At 27.3% G+C, this 17540-nt stretch overlaps 1 protein-coding gene across 9 annotated transcripts; it reads left to right on the forward strand.

Annotated features, from left to right (window-relative positions):
* Positions 1–787: 787 nt before the first annotated feature.
* LOC127263776 (RNA polymerase II C-terminal domain phosphatase-like 4) lies at positions 788–9086 on the forward strand. Of its 9 annotated transcripts, none has more exons than XM_051292994.1 (12): positions 788–1269; positions 1378–1570; positions 1652–1737; positions 3420–3610; positions 3810–3898; positions 4222–4337; positions 5377–5554; positions 7278–7567; positions 7725–7913; positions 8007–8045; positions 8441–8618; positions 8742–9086. In XM_051292994.1, exons 4-12 carry the CDS (start codon positions 3420–3422, stop codon positions 8867–8869), a joined length of 1398 nt encoding a protein of 465 aa, XP_051148951.1. In that variant the 5' UTR covers positions 788–1269; positions 1378–1570; positions 1652–1737; the 3' UTR covers positions 8870–9086. The 9 variants fall into 9 exon arrangements, with proteins under 9 accessions (XP_051148951.1, XP_051148944.1, XP_051148949.1 ...); XM_051292987.1 differs by having other exon boundaries at positions 1679–1737; XM_051292992.1 differs by having other exon boundaries at positions 1448–1570; positions 1679–1737.
* The last annotated feature ends 8454 nt before the right edge of the window (positions 9087–17540 follow it).

Below are 17540 nucleotides of genomic sequence, written 5' to 3' on the forward strand. Positions count from 1 at the left end.
ATAATAGTTAACGTATAATAAAATTTAGTTATTTACTACACAAACAAACAATATTGTAAAAATTTTAAATCTAAATATTTCTATTATTCAAATAATCATATTCTAAGATTGAATGAAATTTTCATTACTTTCTCTGTCTAACTTAATTTGTCTCATATTTCTATTTTGGTCTGTCTCTCATAATTCGTCATTTCATTAAAATATAATTATAAATTTTAATCATATTTTAAAATTTACCATTTATAATTTTTTTTATTTCAATTAAACTATTTAGTCATGTTAATTTTAATTTATAATTATTTTTATTAAATCATAATTCTTTTCACTAATATACTTTTTAACTACTTAATAATTACACAATACCTAACACATGTGTGTCTAAGCTAAATAGAACAATTTAATTAAAACAAATGGATTATTAAAATAGATATCAAAGAAGAATATATTTATATATAGCGAGTAAATAAAAAATTTTATTAAAAATTTAGGATTTTTGTGAAAGTTCTCCAATAAATACTCGTATATATATACATATATTTAGCCGTGGATAATGTATGTTTCTTTTATCCAAAACTTTCAATTTTTATTATTTGGATTCTGCAATTTTTAAAAAAATACAATTTTTTTTTTACAAAATATTCTATCATATCTTATTTTAATATTTAATTCAAACAAATTTTTTATTTTAACTCATGTAAAGACACGGACCCTTAATTTTTAATTTTTTAATTTTTGAAATTCCTGTTGTGGGTCCCATCTAAACCCACGTTCTCTCTTCTCCTCTCGGTTCTACTCTGCTTCTTCCAACTACAGTTTTCTCTCAACACAACGATGCCGCTGCCTAACCGCCACGCCGCGTCACCTACACGAACTACCCCTAACGCCCCAGCAAATTGTAAATCTCCGTAGGCTCTGGTTTCTTCCACTAGCGAAGACCAGTTTTTCTGCGGCCGGCGCCGCCGCTTTCCCCGCCTCTCTGATTAGGGTTTCACTCCCGCGTCTATTAATCGATCTCTAATTGTTTCTGTGCTCGTGTCCATCGTGAGGAAAAGGATCTGAAATAGAGAATAGGAATTTATTGAGACGTGTGAGAGGATTGCTGGGAAAGCTCGCCACTCGATCTATCTCCGTTTCCGGAAAACAGCAGCACCAAGAAGTCCGTTGCCTGAACATCCACAAGTATCAGGTTTTCACTCCGTTCCATTTCGTCTTTCTCGGTCTCCGCACCGACGTAGCCAGTATGCACTTTAATGTATGGATAACTTTTAGGTTGGTGTCTGTTAATTTGTTTCTAGACGATCAAATTGGATGTTTTGTTATGCTCATTGTTCATAAAATACTGATTGCTGAGGAAATTTGTGATATTTTGAATCTTAGGTTTTGCAGATGCACATTTTGGGGCGTAGATTATGATTGATGTGTAAATGAGTCTTGGAAAAATGGACAGGGTCTTGGACATTTTTGGCGGAATGGACATCTTGTGGCGATTATTAGCCTAAAAGGCGTGGCAATTGGCTCTATTAGTGAAGTCAAGAAAGCTTTGCGAGAAGTATTTCTGAACCATAGTGAGGTGGTGCCAAATATTAGTTCTAAGTGATGGTTCTTCAGCGTTTCAAATGTGTGTGTGTGATTGTTATATGCTACTGACTAGGGGATGAATATCTTGCTCATGTGGCAGTTCTCATCAGTGGTGAAGTCATCGTCCAAGACATCAAGTGGCAGTCATTGTCAGGCCAGGTTTTCTAACTAATTCATAAGCCTGAGTTCTTTTAAGAAGTTATTCAACTTTCTTTAACGAAGATTAAGATCATAAGGTTCAATGTATTGCTTGCAACAATGAAATAAAATCACAGACAATAACAATCATAGTGTCCGCTACTCTTTAGTTTACGGGTGGAGTTCATTGCAATAAAATGTGGAAAACTCTGTGCTTAAAATTATTGATCATACATCTTTCAATAATATGTATATATGTTGCTTTGATTTTTGAGGAGTTTGTTGCTGCTATAAAATTTATATATATATATATATAATTTCACTTCGGTAGCAACAACTATTATGTGAAGTTATATGGAAACAAGTTTAAATTTAGAGCATTATTATTGTTTTATTGTTATGTTTTAGTGGCAGTCATCTCTGAAGTCTTGGTATTGCAAGACAGTTTAACCTTCTAACCACATAGTCTTGTTATGTTTTCTGAAGTATTGTTTTATTGTTGTTATGCATTTTAAAGTTTTTATCCTCAATTTGATCTTCGCCGGTTTTTTAGGGCCATGAGTTGTGTTTTTGCGTGGACTTTCAATTTCCAAAGGAATGCATTACTTGCTAATGCAAATTTGGCTTCTGTAAATAAAATTAATAGGATGATAAACATTGGCATTACATAATAATTCACTAGGCTTTGGTGTGTTTTTGTTGTTTGAAGTTGAAAGTTTTTGAAATAGAAATAGGTGTTGGACATTATGATATGTTTTTTTTAGGGAAAAAGAAAAACTTATAATATGATTGAAAATAGAGATACACACCCGTGTATAACACGGGTTCCCTCTAGTTATATATATATACATGTATCTATATTTAATTTTATACATAGTGCGCCGCGTTCGGCATGTTGTCGCCATGGCGGTATGGCGGTCCACAGGCGCCGCGCCGCAAAAAGGCGCCGTGACAACCATGGGGTTATCTAAGGTCAATTTTAGTGTTTAGAGATATTGTTCTACTTAAATGTGCTATAGTTTTATGTTGTACTCCTATTCCAACATTGCAAAGTATAAGGCGATAATTTTTTTTCTAAGGGCAATTAGGCGTGGATGGGGATTTAGGATTATGGCTCACTTGATTGAGGGATTGCTGAAATGGCAGATTTAAAACTATGATAGAAAAGTAGTTTATGTAGTTGTAGAAATTGCAATGGTGATATTCAAGCCTTTTCTGTAATCATTTAAGCTGTTCCCTTTTTTTTTCCAATGTATATATTTAGTCATTTTGAGAGGAGTTGTTTTTAAAAACTTTGCAAGCCTATAGGCTTGGAGAGAGAGCATACCTTTAAGTTTGAGACTGTTTTATTTGTCAATGGCATTTTTTAATTTTGATAATTTCTTTATTGATTTCCTTGTTGAATATTTGGTGTTTGTATTAATTTGTTGTTTTGTTGATATATAGAAATACTAAATTGGAAATATCAACTGATCAAATATTTGATGTAATTGGAAGCCAAGCAGCAAACATGTGTTATCTGTACACAAGTAGGTTATAATTATGAACTTGGGTTTTTCATGAATGCATTTAGATATCTTGCTGTAGCCGCACTGAAAGAGGATCCACTAAACTCAAATTGGAAATTGGAATAAACCTCAAGTTTGTTTAATCTATATGATTATTAATTATATACTAAATAAATTGTATGAATGGCTCGTCAGATGAGTTTGACAGCAGATTCCCCGGTACATTCATCTAGCAGTGATGACTTGGCAGCATTTCTAGATGCAGAGTTAGATACTACTTCTGATGTATCTGCTGATCTTGAAATTTTTGAGGAAAATGAGGAAATAGCTGATCATAGTAAGGAAGATATTGTCGATGAGACCAACTATGATTTGGATCTCAAGAGGTATGCATTTCATTATGTTTTGTTATTAGGGTCGTGAATATTTTTAATTTTTGATGTTTTTATCTCACCTATGTTTATATATATATATACATATATGTATATATATATAATTTTCTTTTGTAAGAGTAGCATATATATCAGCTGCTAAGATTACTCTTTCTCTCCTACTTGTAATAATATTTGTTTTTGGTCTATGTAGAGTTAAAAGGCGCAAGGTAGACTTATCCGATGGTGTGTCAAGTCCACAAAGTTCTTCGTCTGAAGTTGAGGCGACAAAAGGTTCCAGTGGTGCACTCATAATTATTCAAACTTCTGATTTATTTCTAATTATATGTTCCTTATGTGAGGTAGCTTTCTTACATTTAAACGGTGCTTTGCCATCAATTTCCCTTTTATAATTCACATAGTTCTTTAGGATTCCAGCCTCATGTTTTCTCTTATCACCCTTAAAATGTAGTAAACAATCTTTTTGCCTTCTTTACACATTCTTCGAAGAGTTTCGATTTGCACTGAATTCTCTTTACATATATTTCAAATGTTCGAACTTGTATAACTTGATGTCCCCCTAACATATTTCAACCCTTTTCCCCTGACGTGTTTGTTTCTTGCAGGGTTAACGTCTGGGCAGCAGTCGTGCCCTCATCCTGGTGTTTATGCAGGGATGTGCATGAAGTGTGGACAGAAAATGGATGATGAAGCCGGTGTTGCATTTGGATACATACATAAGGTTACTTTTCTTGAGTTATATTGTTAAATTTCTGTAATGGATTATGATTGATGTCAAAGTATCCCATGTCTACTTTCCTGAGGGTAACTTGCTGTCTCCACTAATTAACCTAAAAAATTCAGAAGCAGAGAACAGACACTTGATTCTTGAATTTTCAAACTCAACTGACCCCATCCTAATTCCTAACTGGTTATGCACGTGTCTAAACCTATGAGAGAATAAATAAACTCCATATTCAATTAGGTACACCTACTGATGGAATTAAATGGAATAATAAAGGGATAGCCACAGAGTTTTACTTCAAGATCAAGATTTTTTGCTGATGACTTTAAACTCTAAATTAAATTATATGATGGTGGTGATGGTTTGGTACATTGACAGGCAAGAGATTCAAAATTTTAGCATGTTAGAATAAAGCATATAATACACCTAAATTTTATAATTACAAAAAGTGATAAACGTATTATGTATAGGGTTTAGGGTTTTATATGTGTCACCCATTATAATTTTGGTCATCTTAAGTAAAGTCTTTATAGTAATAGTGCTATATCTAATTTCTAGTTGTTGAAAAAAGTCCAATGGTACCGAAATATTGCCACATGTGTTTACATGGCATCGCTGGAGCTAACATGAACTAGCCACATGACAATTTTTAAAACCAAATATTGATGTAAATTAAGTTTTTAAATAAATATTAAATAAATATTTTTATTAAATATATAGAATTAAATTCATATAAACTTTTGGTATCGTAAATCGCCACGTGGTTAGTCCATGTCAGCACCGTGTCACACATGGCAATATTCCGGTTGTAGATGACCTTTTCAGCTATTCTAGATTAAGTACTAGACTATTTCTATATAATGTCAAGAGCTGTTGCGCCTAGATTCTAAGGTTCCTCATTTTCCTCTTCTCGATGATGCAACATCCTACGTAGCTAAAGATGGTCAGGCAATAGCAAGATTGAGGATTCTCTGTTTTACTAGTATAAACTTGAAATAACTTTACATTCTTATGAAGTTGTCTTGCATGCCCACAGAATTTGAGGCTTGCTAATGAGGAAATTGCCCGGCTACGTGACAAGGACTTCAAGAACTTGATACGTCGTAGAAAGCTTTATTTGATTCTTGATTTAGATCACACACTGCTCAATTCAACTCGGCTTCCTGATATTATTGGAGACGAAGGATACTTACATGATCGAGATGCTTTGCCAGGTTTATTCTGTGGATCATTATCTTTATTCCTTATTTTGTCTTCATTTGTTTTACCAGCTTTCGTGTAACTTTTCACATTCTATTCAGTCGAACTCTGTAAGTAATTTTTTGTTGTTTCCAAGCACGTGTCTGCATCATAATTTGACTTTAAATAGATATTAATATGATTTGCGAAGGTTGAGCTCGACTCGTGCAGCTAGGTCTATCTGTACTCCTTAGTTCTTTACACTTTGCCTCTATGAGTCAGGCAAAAAGTAATCTGCAGAACCCAAAGATATAGGCTCTTAGTACTCACTTCTCATCTTCATCTACGGTGCCATTTAAAAAAATATATAATATCAGAATATTCCATTTTTTACTATTCTCCAAAATTTTTTACTATTCTACAAAATTTTCGAAACGCCAAAACTTAAAAAAAACCATAGTTGTCAATATCGCGCTATAGCGCAGCAATAGCGGCATAGTGTAGCGGAAAGACACTCTGCCGTTACGCCCACTCCGCAATTCCGTGTTTACACAATAGTGGCGTAGCAACCTGTAACGGCATTCCGCTACACTACGCTTTACCGCTATTGTAGCTGATTGGGTTATTTTTTAACACGTAAGTAATTGAAATTTAACTTTAATTTATAAAATGTACTTTTTTACTATAATATAGACGAAAAAAAAACTAATATTTATCTAAAATCTTAACTAAATTTTTAGATTCATTCCAAGAAAAGAAACAAATTAGAAAGCCAAAAGTTGTAAGATTTGATTTATATCATGTATAACCAAAATTTGTTAGACTGCTATGGTGGCAAATAATGTGATTGGTCCTATTGTTTTGAACGATATTGATGATTCCAATGAATAATTAATTGAAGAAGATGATAGTTGGGGAGGATGAATTAGTCTTTGACAATGATAATTTGATTAAGGGAGTTGTTGATGCTACTGGAGCTAACGGGCCTACTTTCTATACTAAGATACGAACATCAATACATCAATGAGAAAGAAAGCTATAGGTACTTGTAACTCTAAAAGGAAAATGATATTAGGTAAGGTGATAAAAATACAATGGAATAAATGGATATGAATGAAGAAGAGGAGGAATAATATAGACAACAGTAAGTAAGCAGTAGGATGAAAAAAATGAGGAAGAAAATTCTTTATTAGAGTTTGAATTTGATTAGCTTTAATATCTATCTATCACACAATAGTGATCTAATTGTTTTTGCTTATATAACTATCTAACAGTTATGATCATATTTTTTTTGACATCTTATTGGTTTGAATGATAATTATGAGGTTTATTTATAGATTTGTCCTATATATTTTTGTTGTAATTTTGTATATAAAATAAGTTTTTAATATCTTCTTAAATATTTAAATAGCAGCCATACCGCTATCCCCGCTGTAGCATTTTAGATATTGACCGCTACGCACCGCTATCCGTGATTGACAATTATGAAAAAAACTATATATAAATGGAGTCATAGTATTATTATATAAAGTTTAACGTATCTGGCCTTACCCACTACAATTGGCATAGTGATTTATGAGGTGCTATTGTTTGTTTCATATAAGTAATGGTTTGTAGCTTCAACTCCAAATGAAGGTTCCAGATTTTACTTTCTTTTATCATTTCTATTGCACAATCAATAAGATTATCTTTTGCAGCAAACGTATATATCTCCCATATTCTGTTTGGAGATTTACTTTACAATTGTCTTATACTCAGATAACTTAAAGAGCAGCTTATTTAGACTGGATCATATGCTTATGATGACGAAGTTGAGGCCATTTGTGCATGCCTTTCTAAAAGAAGCTAGTAGTTTGTTTGAGATGTACATATACACAATGGGCGAACGTCCCTACGCTTTAGAGATGGCGAAGTTGCTCGATCCTGGAGATGTCTACTTTAACTCTCGAGTAATTGCACAAGGGGATTGCACACAAAAGTTTCAGAAGGGTCTTGATGTTGTTATGGGGCAAGAAAGTGCAGTCCTCATTCTCGATGATACGGAAAGGGTAATTACATGTCTTAGATTCTTGATTTATGCATAGTGAATTTATGATTATGTCTCTGTTCTTAATATGGCTGATGATAAATTGTGTTTACCGGGTCTTCTCCACTGTGACAGCTTGTGGTCGATAATTTACATTAATCATCAATTTTTATTTTTAGGTGTGGGCAAAACACCAGGATAATTTGATATTGATGGAAAGATACCACTTCTTTGCTTCAAGTTGCAAGCATTTTGGCTTTAACTGTAAATCACTCTCTGAACAAAGAACCGATGAGAGTGAGACTGAAGGTGCATTGTCAACTGTTCTTAAAGTTCTTCAACGGGTTCACACTTTATTCTTTGACCAGGTATGTATTACCTCTCCACTCCAAAAACCGTGAATTAAAATATATGAATCAGGCGTTCACCACCTCAGCTGTTTTATTTATCTTTTGTCTCAGGAACGAAAGGATAATCTAGAGGACCGAGATGTAAGGCAGGTATGTGTGTCCCAATGATTATTATTGCTGAAGCTGAGCAATTTTTAAGGGAATTTTCTTGTGTGGGCTGCCAGGCTTAAATTTCGAATAGTTATCTTCTGTATCTTTTATTGCAATATTCAATTATTTTCTTGTTTTGATGTTCGTGTGATTTTTCATTCTAAAATTTGAGAAAATCTCAATTGTTTTCGTTCTTGCTTAAAAAATATATATTTGGATAGGATTGTTTGCTAGAACTTGAACAATACATTTTAATTAATTGCTTCATTTGCTACGGGGTTAATTTGATGGTTGTGTAATCCTTTTGCTCTGTTCGTTCGTTAGGGTTTTACACAAAGAGATCTATTAATACAACATCTATCACGTTGGTGATTTTTGTTTAACCTCTCTTTCAGGTGCTAAAGACCGTCCGCCGGGAAGTATTGCAGGGTTGTAAAATTGTCTTCAGTCGAGTTTTCCCAACCAATTTCCCTGCCGAACAACATCACCTATGGAAAATGGCCGAACAATTAGGAGCCACTTGCGTGACAGAACTCGACCAATCTGTTACACATGTTGTTGCTATGGATGCAGGTATGTATGAACCTCGAGAATCTGGTGGTGGACTTTCCAAGTCAATCCCCTCATCTAGGTCAGAGACAGACATACCTAACTCCCTAAAAACTAATTTTACTTGACATCTGCACACAAATGCAGGCACAGACAAATCCCATTGGGCTGTGAAGCAGAAGAAGTTTCTCGTCCTACCAAGTTGGCTCGAAGCATCCAATTACATGTGGCGAAAGCAGCCGGAAGAAAAATTCCCGGTCCCTCATAAGTCATAAGATAAGTACCTTCACCAACCTCTAGATTCATAGTATTTGGCTATTTGCTTGCTTGTTAGTTTTGGACTTTGCCTGTGAATTTTCTTCGATTGTTGTCGTATGCTTGGGCTCTTTAATTTTTTTTAATCAGAAAACAACTGATACCAACTGATGCTAGAATATAATTGAGCTTAGGATGAATGAATGAATGATAAACGTAGCTTTCATTGGAGAAAAATATTGAATAGGTTTGAGGCGTGTTTTAGGAGTTAAATGAAAAAATGATTTTCTCTATGTGCATTTTGGCATTATAATTTGTTGCATTGAATTGGAATTTGTCTCATAGCCTGTGTTTTTGTGATTTCCTTATTCAATAGCTTCATGGAACGTATGCTACTTTTTTAATGGGTACAGGAAGTTCTATATGCTATGTTTGTTTGTAAATTTTTATTTTTTTTCCTTTTTAATATATATATATATATATATAAAGTAAATAAATAAATAAACAAAAATCTCCAAGTAAACTACTGTATATTTTACTTATGTTAGTGGTTGGTTAGACTTTTTGTTTTCTTTAATAGTAATAATAACTGATGACTAAAGGCATCATTTATGCTCCTAGATTAAAGATTTTGCGTTGGTTGTTAAATTTGACACCAAAAATTTGTATTGTTACGATGTAATGCCAATTTTGGTGTTTATTATTATTATTATTATTATTATTATTTTAGTTTTAAAAGAGTTGTTATATTTTTTTATTTTCGTATATTACAAAACAATTGTCAAAATAATTGCGGTTTTTACTATACAACAAAATTATCTCTATTTTTTTCAGAATTACCCATAATTGTGGTGTTTTTTGTATTTTTGTTATTTTTGGGGGTGTATTGTGTAATTTTATTTTTTAGAAGATGCTATATAATTTTATTTTTTGAAAAATAATGTATAATTTTATTTTTTAAAAGTGATGTATAATTTTTATATTTGGAAAGTGATGTATAATTTTTATTTTTTGGAAAGTGATATAACTATATTTTTAAAATTAATATATAATTTTAATTTTCAAAAAGTGATATAATTTTATTTTTTAATAAAAATAATGCGTAATTTTATTTTTTAAAAGTTATATATAATTTTATTTTTTAAAAAAAAAATAATGCGTATTTTATTTTTTTTTAAATGATATAATTTTATTTTTTAAAGTGATATATAATTTTATTTTTTAAAATGATATGTAATTTTATTTTTTTTTTAAGTAATGTGTATATTTTATAAAAAGTTATGTATAATTTTTTATTGATGTATAATTTTTATATTTGGAAAGTGATGTATAATTTTATTTTTTGAAAAGTGATATAATTATATTTTTAAAATTAATATATAATTTTAATTTTTAAAAAGTGATATAATTTTATTTTTTAATAAAAATAATGCGTAATTTTATTTTTTAAAAGTTATATATAATTTTATTTTTTAAAAAAAATAATGCGTAATTTTATTTTTTAAAAATGATATAATTTTATTTTTTTAAGTGATATATAATTTTATTTTTTAAAATGATATGTAATTTTTTTTTTTTTTAAGTAATGTGTATATTTTATAAAAAGTTATGTATAATTTTTTATTTTAAATAGTTATTTGTTTCGATAGCATTTAATTATTTATTTAATATTATTTTATTTGTAATAGTTATTAATTATAAATGTTAATTTTAATATATGTAATTTTTAAATAAAATATAAATTATATGTATATGGATTATAATATAAAAATAATTAAAGTTGGAGTATAATTTATAAATATGCATTTGTACTGTAGCAACGTACAATTATTTATAGATAAAATATTAATAACAAAAATATCAAAATTATTTTATATATTTTTAGTAATATATAAAATTATTATTTTTTATTTATTATAAAATCTCAAATAACCTATTTGAATGGAAACAAAGACGTTATTACTCATCTTTTACTATGTAATTGTATTTATATATATATATATATTTATTTATTTATTTATATTATTGTTTTTATAAAATACTAGTAGTATTAAATTTGAATTACTATTTCGTAAAAAGTAGAAATGAAAATGATGACAGAAAAGTAGAATTACTAATAATCATTTGTAACTTTTTCACAGTGGATACTTTACAATCAATTATCAATACAATAATTTTAAAATAAAATAAAATAACGAAAAATTAGTTTTTTTTTTTTTTGAATATTTTCATTTATTATTATTTAAATCAAATACTTCTTTATAAAAATATATTATTTCTACAAAATTACTGTTCAAATATATATATATATACTAACTAAACACAACCAAATAATGTTACGAGAGTATTTGGGTGTGTTTGTTTAGGGGATTAGATTTTAAATACAATGTTCATCTCATTTTTTCCCCCCAAAAATATCAAATCAAACACCTATTTTTTATTTTTATATTATACTAAAAATTAATTTTACATTCAAAACATGATACAACTATTCAAATTTAAAATTTTTACTATTCAAATCCCAATTCAAAATTCAAACCCAAAACAAACACACCCTAAATATATTAATCAATTTCTCACATTTGAATTATTGTCTATATTATAAAGTATAAATATTGTTAGATATGCAATAATACAGATGATTTCTTTTTTCCCCAAAAATAATAATAATAATAATAATCGTTATACGAATATAATATTCTTAATGATATTGACAGATTAGGCAAACTTTTCACTAAAATCAAAATTCACTATATATATATATATATTTAAATAAATAATCCATGTGCACTTTATATTATTATTGCATTATTGATTACTAAAAGAAGAGGTTTTAAATTTTGTTGGGTTTTATGTGGATTTTGTTTGAAGAATATTCAGAAACAATAATTGATGAGACATTAATACTGTTTTATTTAAACAATATATATTTACACATCAATAAATAAGTCAATAAATAAATAAATTTTTAATATGTGTAGTTATTATATTATCCTTGGTTGTTTATTTTGAAACTTTTCAAAATATGTATTTTTCCTCATTTTTATGATATAATATTAATTTTTCATAAAAATATACTCTCTTTTTTTTTTTTAACGCAAATTTCATATTTAATAACTGATTTATCTTTAAAAATAATAAAAACTAAAAGAACACACAGTAATATATATATATATTCTTTATTTGATGCATTTAATCGTTTGATTGTTGTGAGGGGTTTGTTTGTTTGAATTTTAATTTAAATAATGTTTTAATATATTATATTAAAAAAAATTATTGAAATACAAACATATTATATTTAAAAAAAAAAAGAAAAATCAAACAAGATAAAGATTCAAAAATAAAACAAATATGATGTGTTTGAATTTGGTTTCAAATTCAAATCATTGCTACTTAGATTATACAATTTTCAACAAATATATATATATATATATATTATCACATCAAAATATTATTAAAATTAAAATTTCAATCTCAAATCAAAATCAAATTATTTGAAACAAAAATTACTAATACTATTTTTAACTTGTATGATTTTCAATAAAAATACATAGTTATTATTATAAAACATCAAATAAAAATACATAGTTATTTATTACTCCCTCCGTCTCAATTACCGTGCCATATTTATGTTTGGCACGAGAATTTAGGTAGGAAGTATTAAGTATGGTAATTTGAGATAATTTGTATATTCAGTGATGTAATTGGAGAGAGAAATAATTATTTACTATTTTTTTATTTGAGTAATATGATGAGATAACGTGAAGTACTCCCTCCGTCCCAAATACCATGCAACATTTTCTGTTTTGTTTGTCTCAAACTCACTGCAACATTTACAAATTTATAAATAATTAATAATATTTATATACATATATTAATATATACTTGGCTTTATCCCATCACATCACTCAAATAAAAAAATAAATAATCATTTATCTCTCAAATCACATCACTTAATATCTAAATTATCTCAAATTACCATACTTAATACTCCCTACCTAAATTCCCGTGTCAAACACAAATGTTGCACGGTATTTGGGACGGAGGGAATATATATTAATATATGTATATAAATATTATTAATTATTTCTAAATTTGAAAATGTTGCACTGAATTTGGAACAAACAAAAAATAAAATGTTGCAGTGTATTTGAGACGAAGAGAGTATAAAACATCAAATAAAAATATTATGTAAAATAAAATTCCAATAAATATTTATATCAGAAATCAAAAGCAAATAAACCCATAGTTTACGTTTATTTATTTATTTATTGCATTATTGGAAGTGTGACAGGTTAATAATGATATGCATAGTTCAGAAATCAAAATTGTTACCTACTTTTGATTAAAATATGTCATCTTTCCAATATATACATTCCACTTGTCAAGTTTCACATCGTTTTATCCCAACTTTAATCACAATTTAATTATTAAATTATATGATGATGATAAGATTAATTATTCCAATCATCATTTTATCAAAATTTATTATTATTTTTATATAAAATATTTAATTGAATTAATTATTTTTACGTTTTTTTTTTTTTTTGGAAATATTTTAGTGAGGTTATACATACATTGCTAGTTTATATTTATAATGCCCAAAAAGCATACTTCCTCAATCCCATAACTATTCGGTACGAGATTTAAATAATATTGATAGTTGCTAAAAAAAAATATATAGATAAAAGACTTTTTTGCCCTTATGAATGTATTAGTGTAAAAAGTAGTGGCAATTGTGTAATAAAAATGAAAAAATAGGGGTAGTTTTATGGTGATATGGTTATTTATGGAAATAAGACTATTATTTTGAGATGGATAAAAATGGTAAATAAGACTGTTGTATTGGAACGGAGAGAGTATGAAATTTTTTAATTGGCTCTTCAAATGATGTGTTTAGTTTCTGTATATTTGTGTTCTATTTTGATGATATTTAAAAGTGATATTTAACAGAAAATTATGATAAATTTATAATAAAAATTTGATTTTTTTAAAAGAATAAATTAAAGTTAAATATATATACTCCCTCCGTCCCACCATAATTGACACTATTTTTATTTTTATTTGTCCCGTAACAATTGATAGCTTTTTATTTTTAGTAAAAATTATTAAATCAAAAAATATTTAACAAATATAAATCTAACTTAATTAACAACATAACATACAACATCATAAATGACATAAGACTCACTCAAAACCCCTTTATTTTTATCTCTCTCCTAAACAAAAATAAATATTTTTATCAATATTTAAAACTACACATTTTTTATAAAATTAATTTATATTAATTATAAATTAAAAAAATAATTTTTTTATTTACTTTGTATTATCGAAAAAAATTATTCTCTACAAAATAATATTTATATTGCATGTAATTTTTAAATATTTAAACATATATTTTTAAAAAAATTCAATCATATATATTAAATTTACTTTAAAATTATAAATATTATTAATTACATAAGAAATAATATAATAATATCATAACTCATTATTATTAACTAATGAAACATTCTTACTTTAAATACCATATTCCTAATCAAATGGTTCAGTTCCGGTGGGACGGGAGAGTATTTAATAAGACGCAAGGAGAACAAGTGTTCTTTTGTGGTTTGATTTATTTTTATTATTATTATTATTATTATTATTATTATTACTTTTTATCATATGCAATAATTGTGATTCTCTGTGAATATACATTTTTTTGTTACCTTATAATATATTCCATTCATAATATTATTCAAATCATTAAAAAACAAAACTAAACTAAAAAGCACACCCAAATTTATGAACTAAATATGAAGTGTACTTCATTTAGATAAAAAAAAAAAAAATAGAGTTTTAGAAAAAATTTGAAAATAATAAAAAATTATGAATACTATAATATTTTTTGTGGAAGAAAATATATTTAATGTGACGTTTATAAAAAAAAAACAAAAAAAAAACATATATTATTGATTAATAGTGTCAACATTTGAAAAAAAATACTCCCTCCTTCCCACATATCGTGTCTGCTACACTGTAGACACGGTATTTTAGGAGGGGTATAATTAGTAGATAATTAAGAATATATTAATGAAAATAATTATCTTATAATATAAATATTTATATAAATTAAGATTAAAATAACTAATTAGTTTAATTAAAATTTAAAAAGTTTAAAATGTGCAATTATTTTTCAAAAAAAGAAAGTGACATGGAATGTGGGACGGACAGAAACGGTAACGTGGATATGATATATGGAACGCAGAGGGTAATATTTATGTAAAAAATATATATAAATTTACAAATAGAACTTAAATTTTCTTCGGTCATATTGTAAACACGCCAACCATTCTCAAATGCAAACGTTCTTAATACACTTTAATTAGAAAAAAAACTGAGAGAAAAAAATAATGTATAATAAATATTTTGTGAGAGAAAAAAAATACTACTCTATCTTCTCGGTTCAAGATTGTCGTTTACTTTTTGCACGTAGATTTTTTAATATTAGTATTATAATGGATTGTAGTGAAAAGGACAAAAATATTTCTATTGTATTGAGTAATGTAAAAGTAATGACATTTGTGTAATATATTGTAAGTTGGAAGGGTATTTGTTATGTTAGGCAGGTAGTACAATTACTAAATTAGAAAATGATAACCTTGTTTTGGGACGGACGAAAATAAAAAATAATGACCTTTTAATGGGACGGAGAAAATATAATTTTTTCGAAAACACAGAGTCAAAATAGTAGAAACACACCCAATTTTGAATTTTTCTCACAAATTCTTTGGTTCTTTGAATCTTATTGCAATTTGTGTATATATATTTGAATTATTGTTTTATTTATTTATTTAAATAATTGGTTTGTTGACAAAGAACAGCAAACATTCCAACCAACACATAACATGCCCTCATTTAAAGAAAGCTCCTTAATGTTAAGGCCCTGTTTGTTTTGTATTTTTTATGTTTTTTATTTTAAAATTTTAAATGCTCCCTTCATCCCAAATTTAATAGTCTTGTTTACCATTTTTGTCCGTCTCAAAACAATAGTCTTATTTTCATAAATAACCATGCCACTATAAAATTACCCATAATTTTTCATTTTTTACACAATTGTCACTACTTTTTACACTAATGTACTCAGAAGGGCAAAAAAACAATTTTATCCATATTTTTTACCCACTACCAATATAATATCAATATTTTTTAAATCTCGTAGGCAACCCAATTAAGACTATATTTATGGGACAAGAGGGAGTACATCTTGTTTGCTTATTATACTTTTTCAACCTTCACAATAACTATTTTTGTTATTAATTATTGACAATTATGAAAATGTTATTAAAATAATTATCTTTATTATTATTATTTTAAATATTTTTTTGAAAAATAATATATTTTTATTACAAATTATGTACTCCCTCAGTCTCAAACAAGGTGTAATATTTGCTTTTGGCACGGATTTTTAGGTGGATAGTATTAAGTAAGATAATTTAGAAATTAGGTGGTGTGATGGAGAGATAAATATATATTTTATTTTTTTATTTGGATGATGTGAGGGGATAAAGTGTGGGGTAGAGATTAAGTATAAATAATTATTTTCTATTTTGAAAATATTGCAGAATATTTGGGATATACCAAAAATAAAATATTGCAGGGTGTATGGTACGAATGAAGTATAAGTGAATAAACCCATGCTATTTCCTACTACAGAATTATTGTATAGACTGATGATATAAAAAAACATAAACAAACAAGGATGCATTAATGCCCCACTTTGACGAGATAAGAATATATTCTTTCGTATGGTATAATAAATACATTCAAACAAATTATTAAATCCTATTTTGTACATAGTTTTATTTTTTCCCTAAAAATATTATTAAATAGTAGTATAGGTCACTTAATAATTTATTTATTTTTTTTATTTTGATATGTTACATAACAAAGTATTTATTTATTTATTTAGTAAATATTATCTATCTAAAATTATAAATAATCTTCCAATTTACAATATATTATATAAATGTCATTATATTTATAATATACAATACTAATAATGTTAATTTAGTCTTTTTACCTTTATTTCTACTATTCCAATGCAATACTAATATTTTTAAAATTCCGTGCAAAAAGCAAACAGATACATAGATACGAGACGGATGGAGTATTTATTTATATTTAAAATTTATTAATTTTATCTAAATTCTTGTATATATTTGTGTTTGTGTTGTGTTTTGATTTGATTTGAGGAAAATTTTTAATGTAAAGTATAAGAAATTGCGTAGATAATATAAAAATAATAAATATGTTTAATATATTAATTTCTTTTTAAAGTATATTCAAAAATCTTTAAAAAAGAAACAAATTCGTTCGTCTCAACTTAATAGAGATCTCAATGTATATAATATTATATTGATTTATTGTAAACTTTATTGTAAACTATGGGTGTGTTTGTTTGAGGGTTTGGATTTTGAGTTGAGATTTGAACAGTAAAAATTTTGAATTTGAATAGCTGTATAATGTGATATGAATAGGTGTTGATGTGATGTTTTGAATGTAAAATTGATTTTTAGTATAATATAAAAAATAAAAAATAAATATCTGATTTGATATTTTGGGGGGAAAAAATAGGATGAATAATGAATTTAAAATCTAATTCCCAAACAAACGTATTTTGAAAAATATATTTTTGAATTAATGGAG

This window comes from Andrographis paniculata, unplaced genomic scaffold (genome assembly GCF_009805555.1).
Source record: "Andrographis paniculata isolate CXL003 unplaced genomic scaffold, ASM980555v1 Contig69END, whole genome shotgun sequence".
Taxonomy (NCBI): Eukaryota; Viridiplantae; Streptophyta; class Magnoliopsida; order Lamiales; family Acanthaceae; genus Andrographis; species Andrographis paniculata.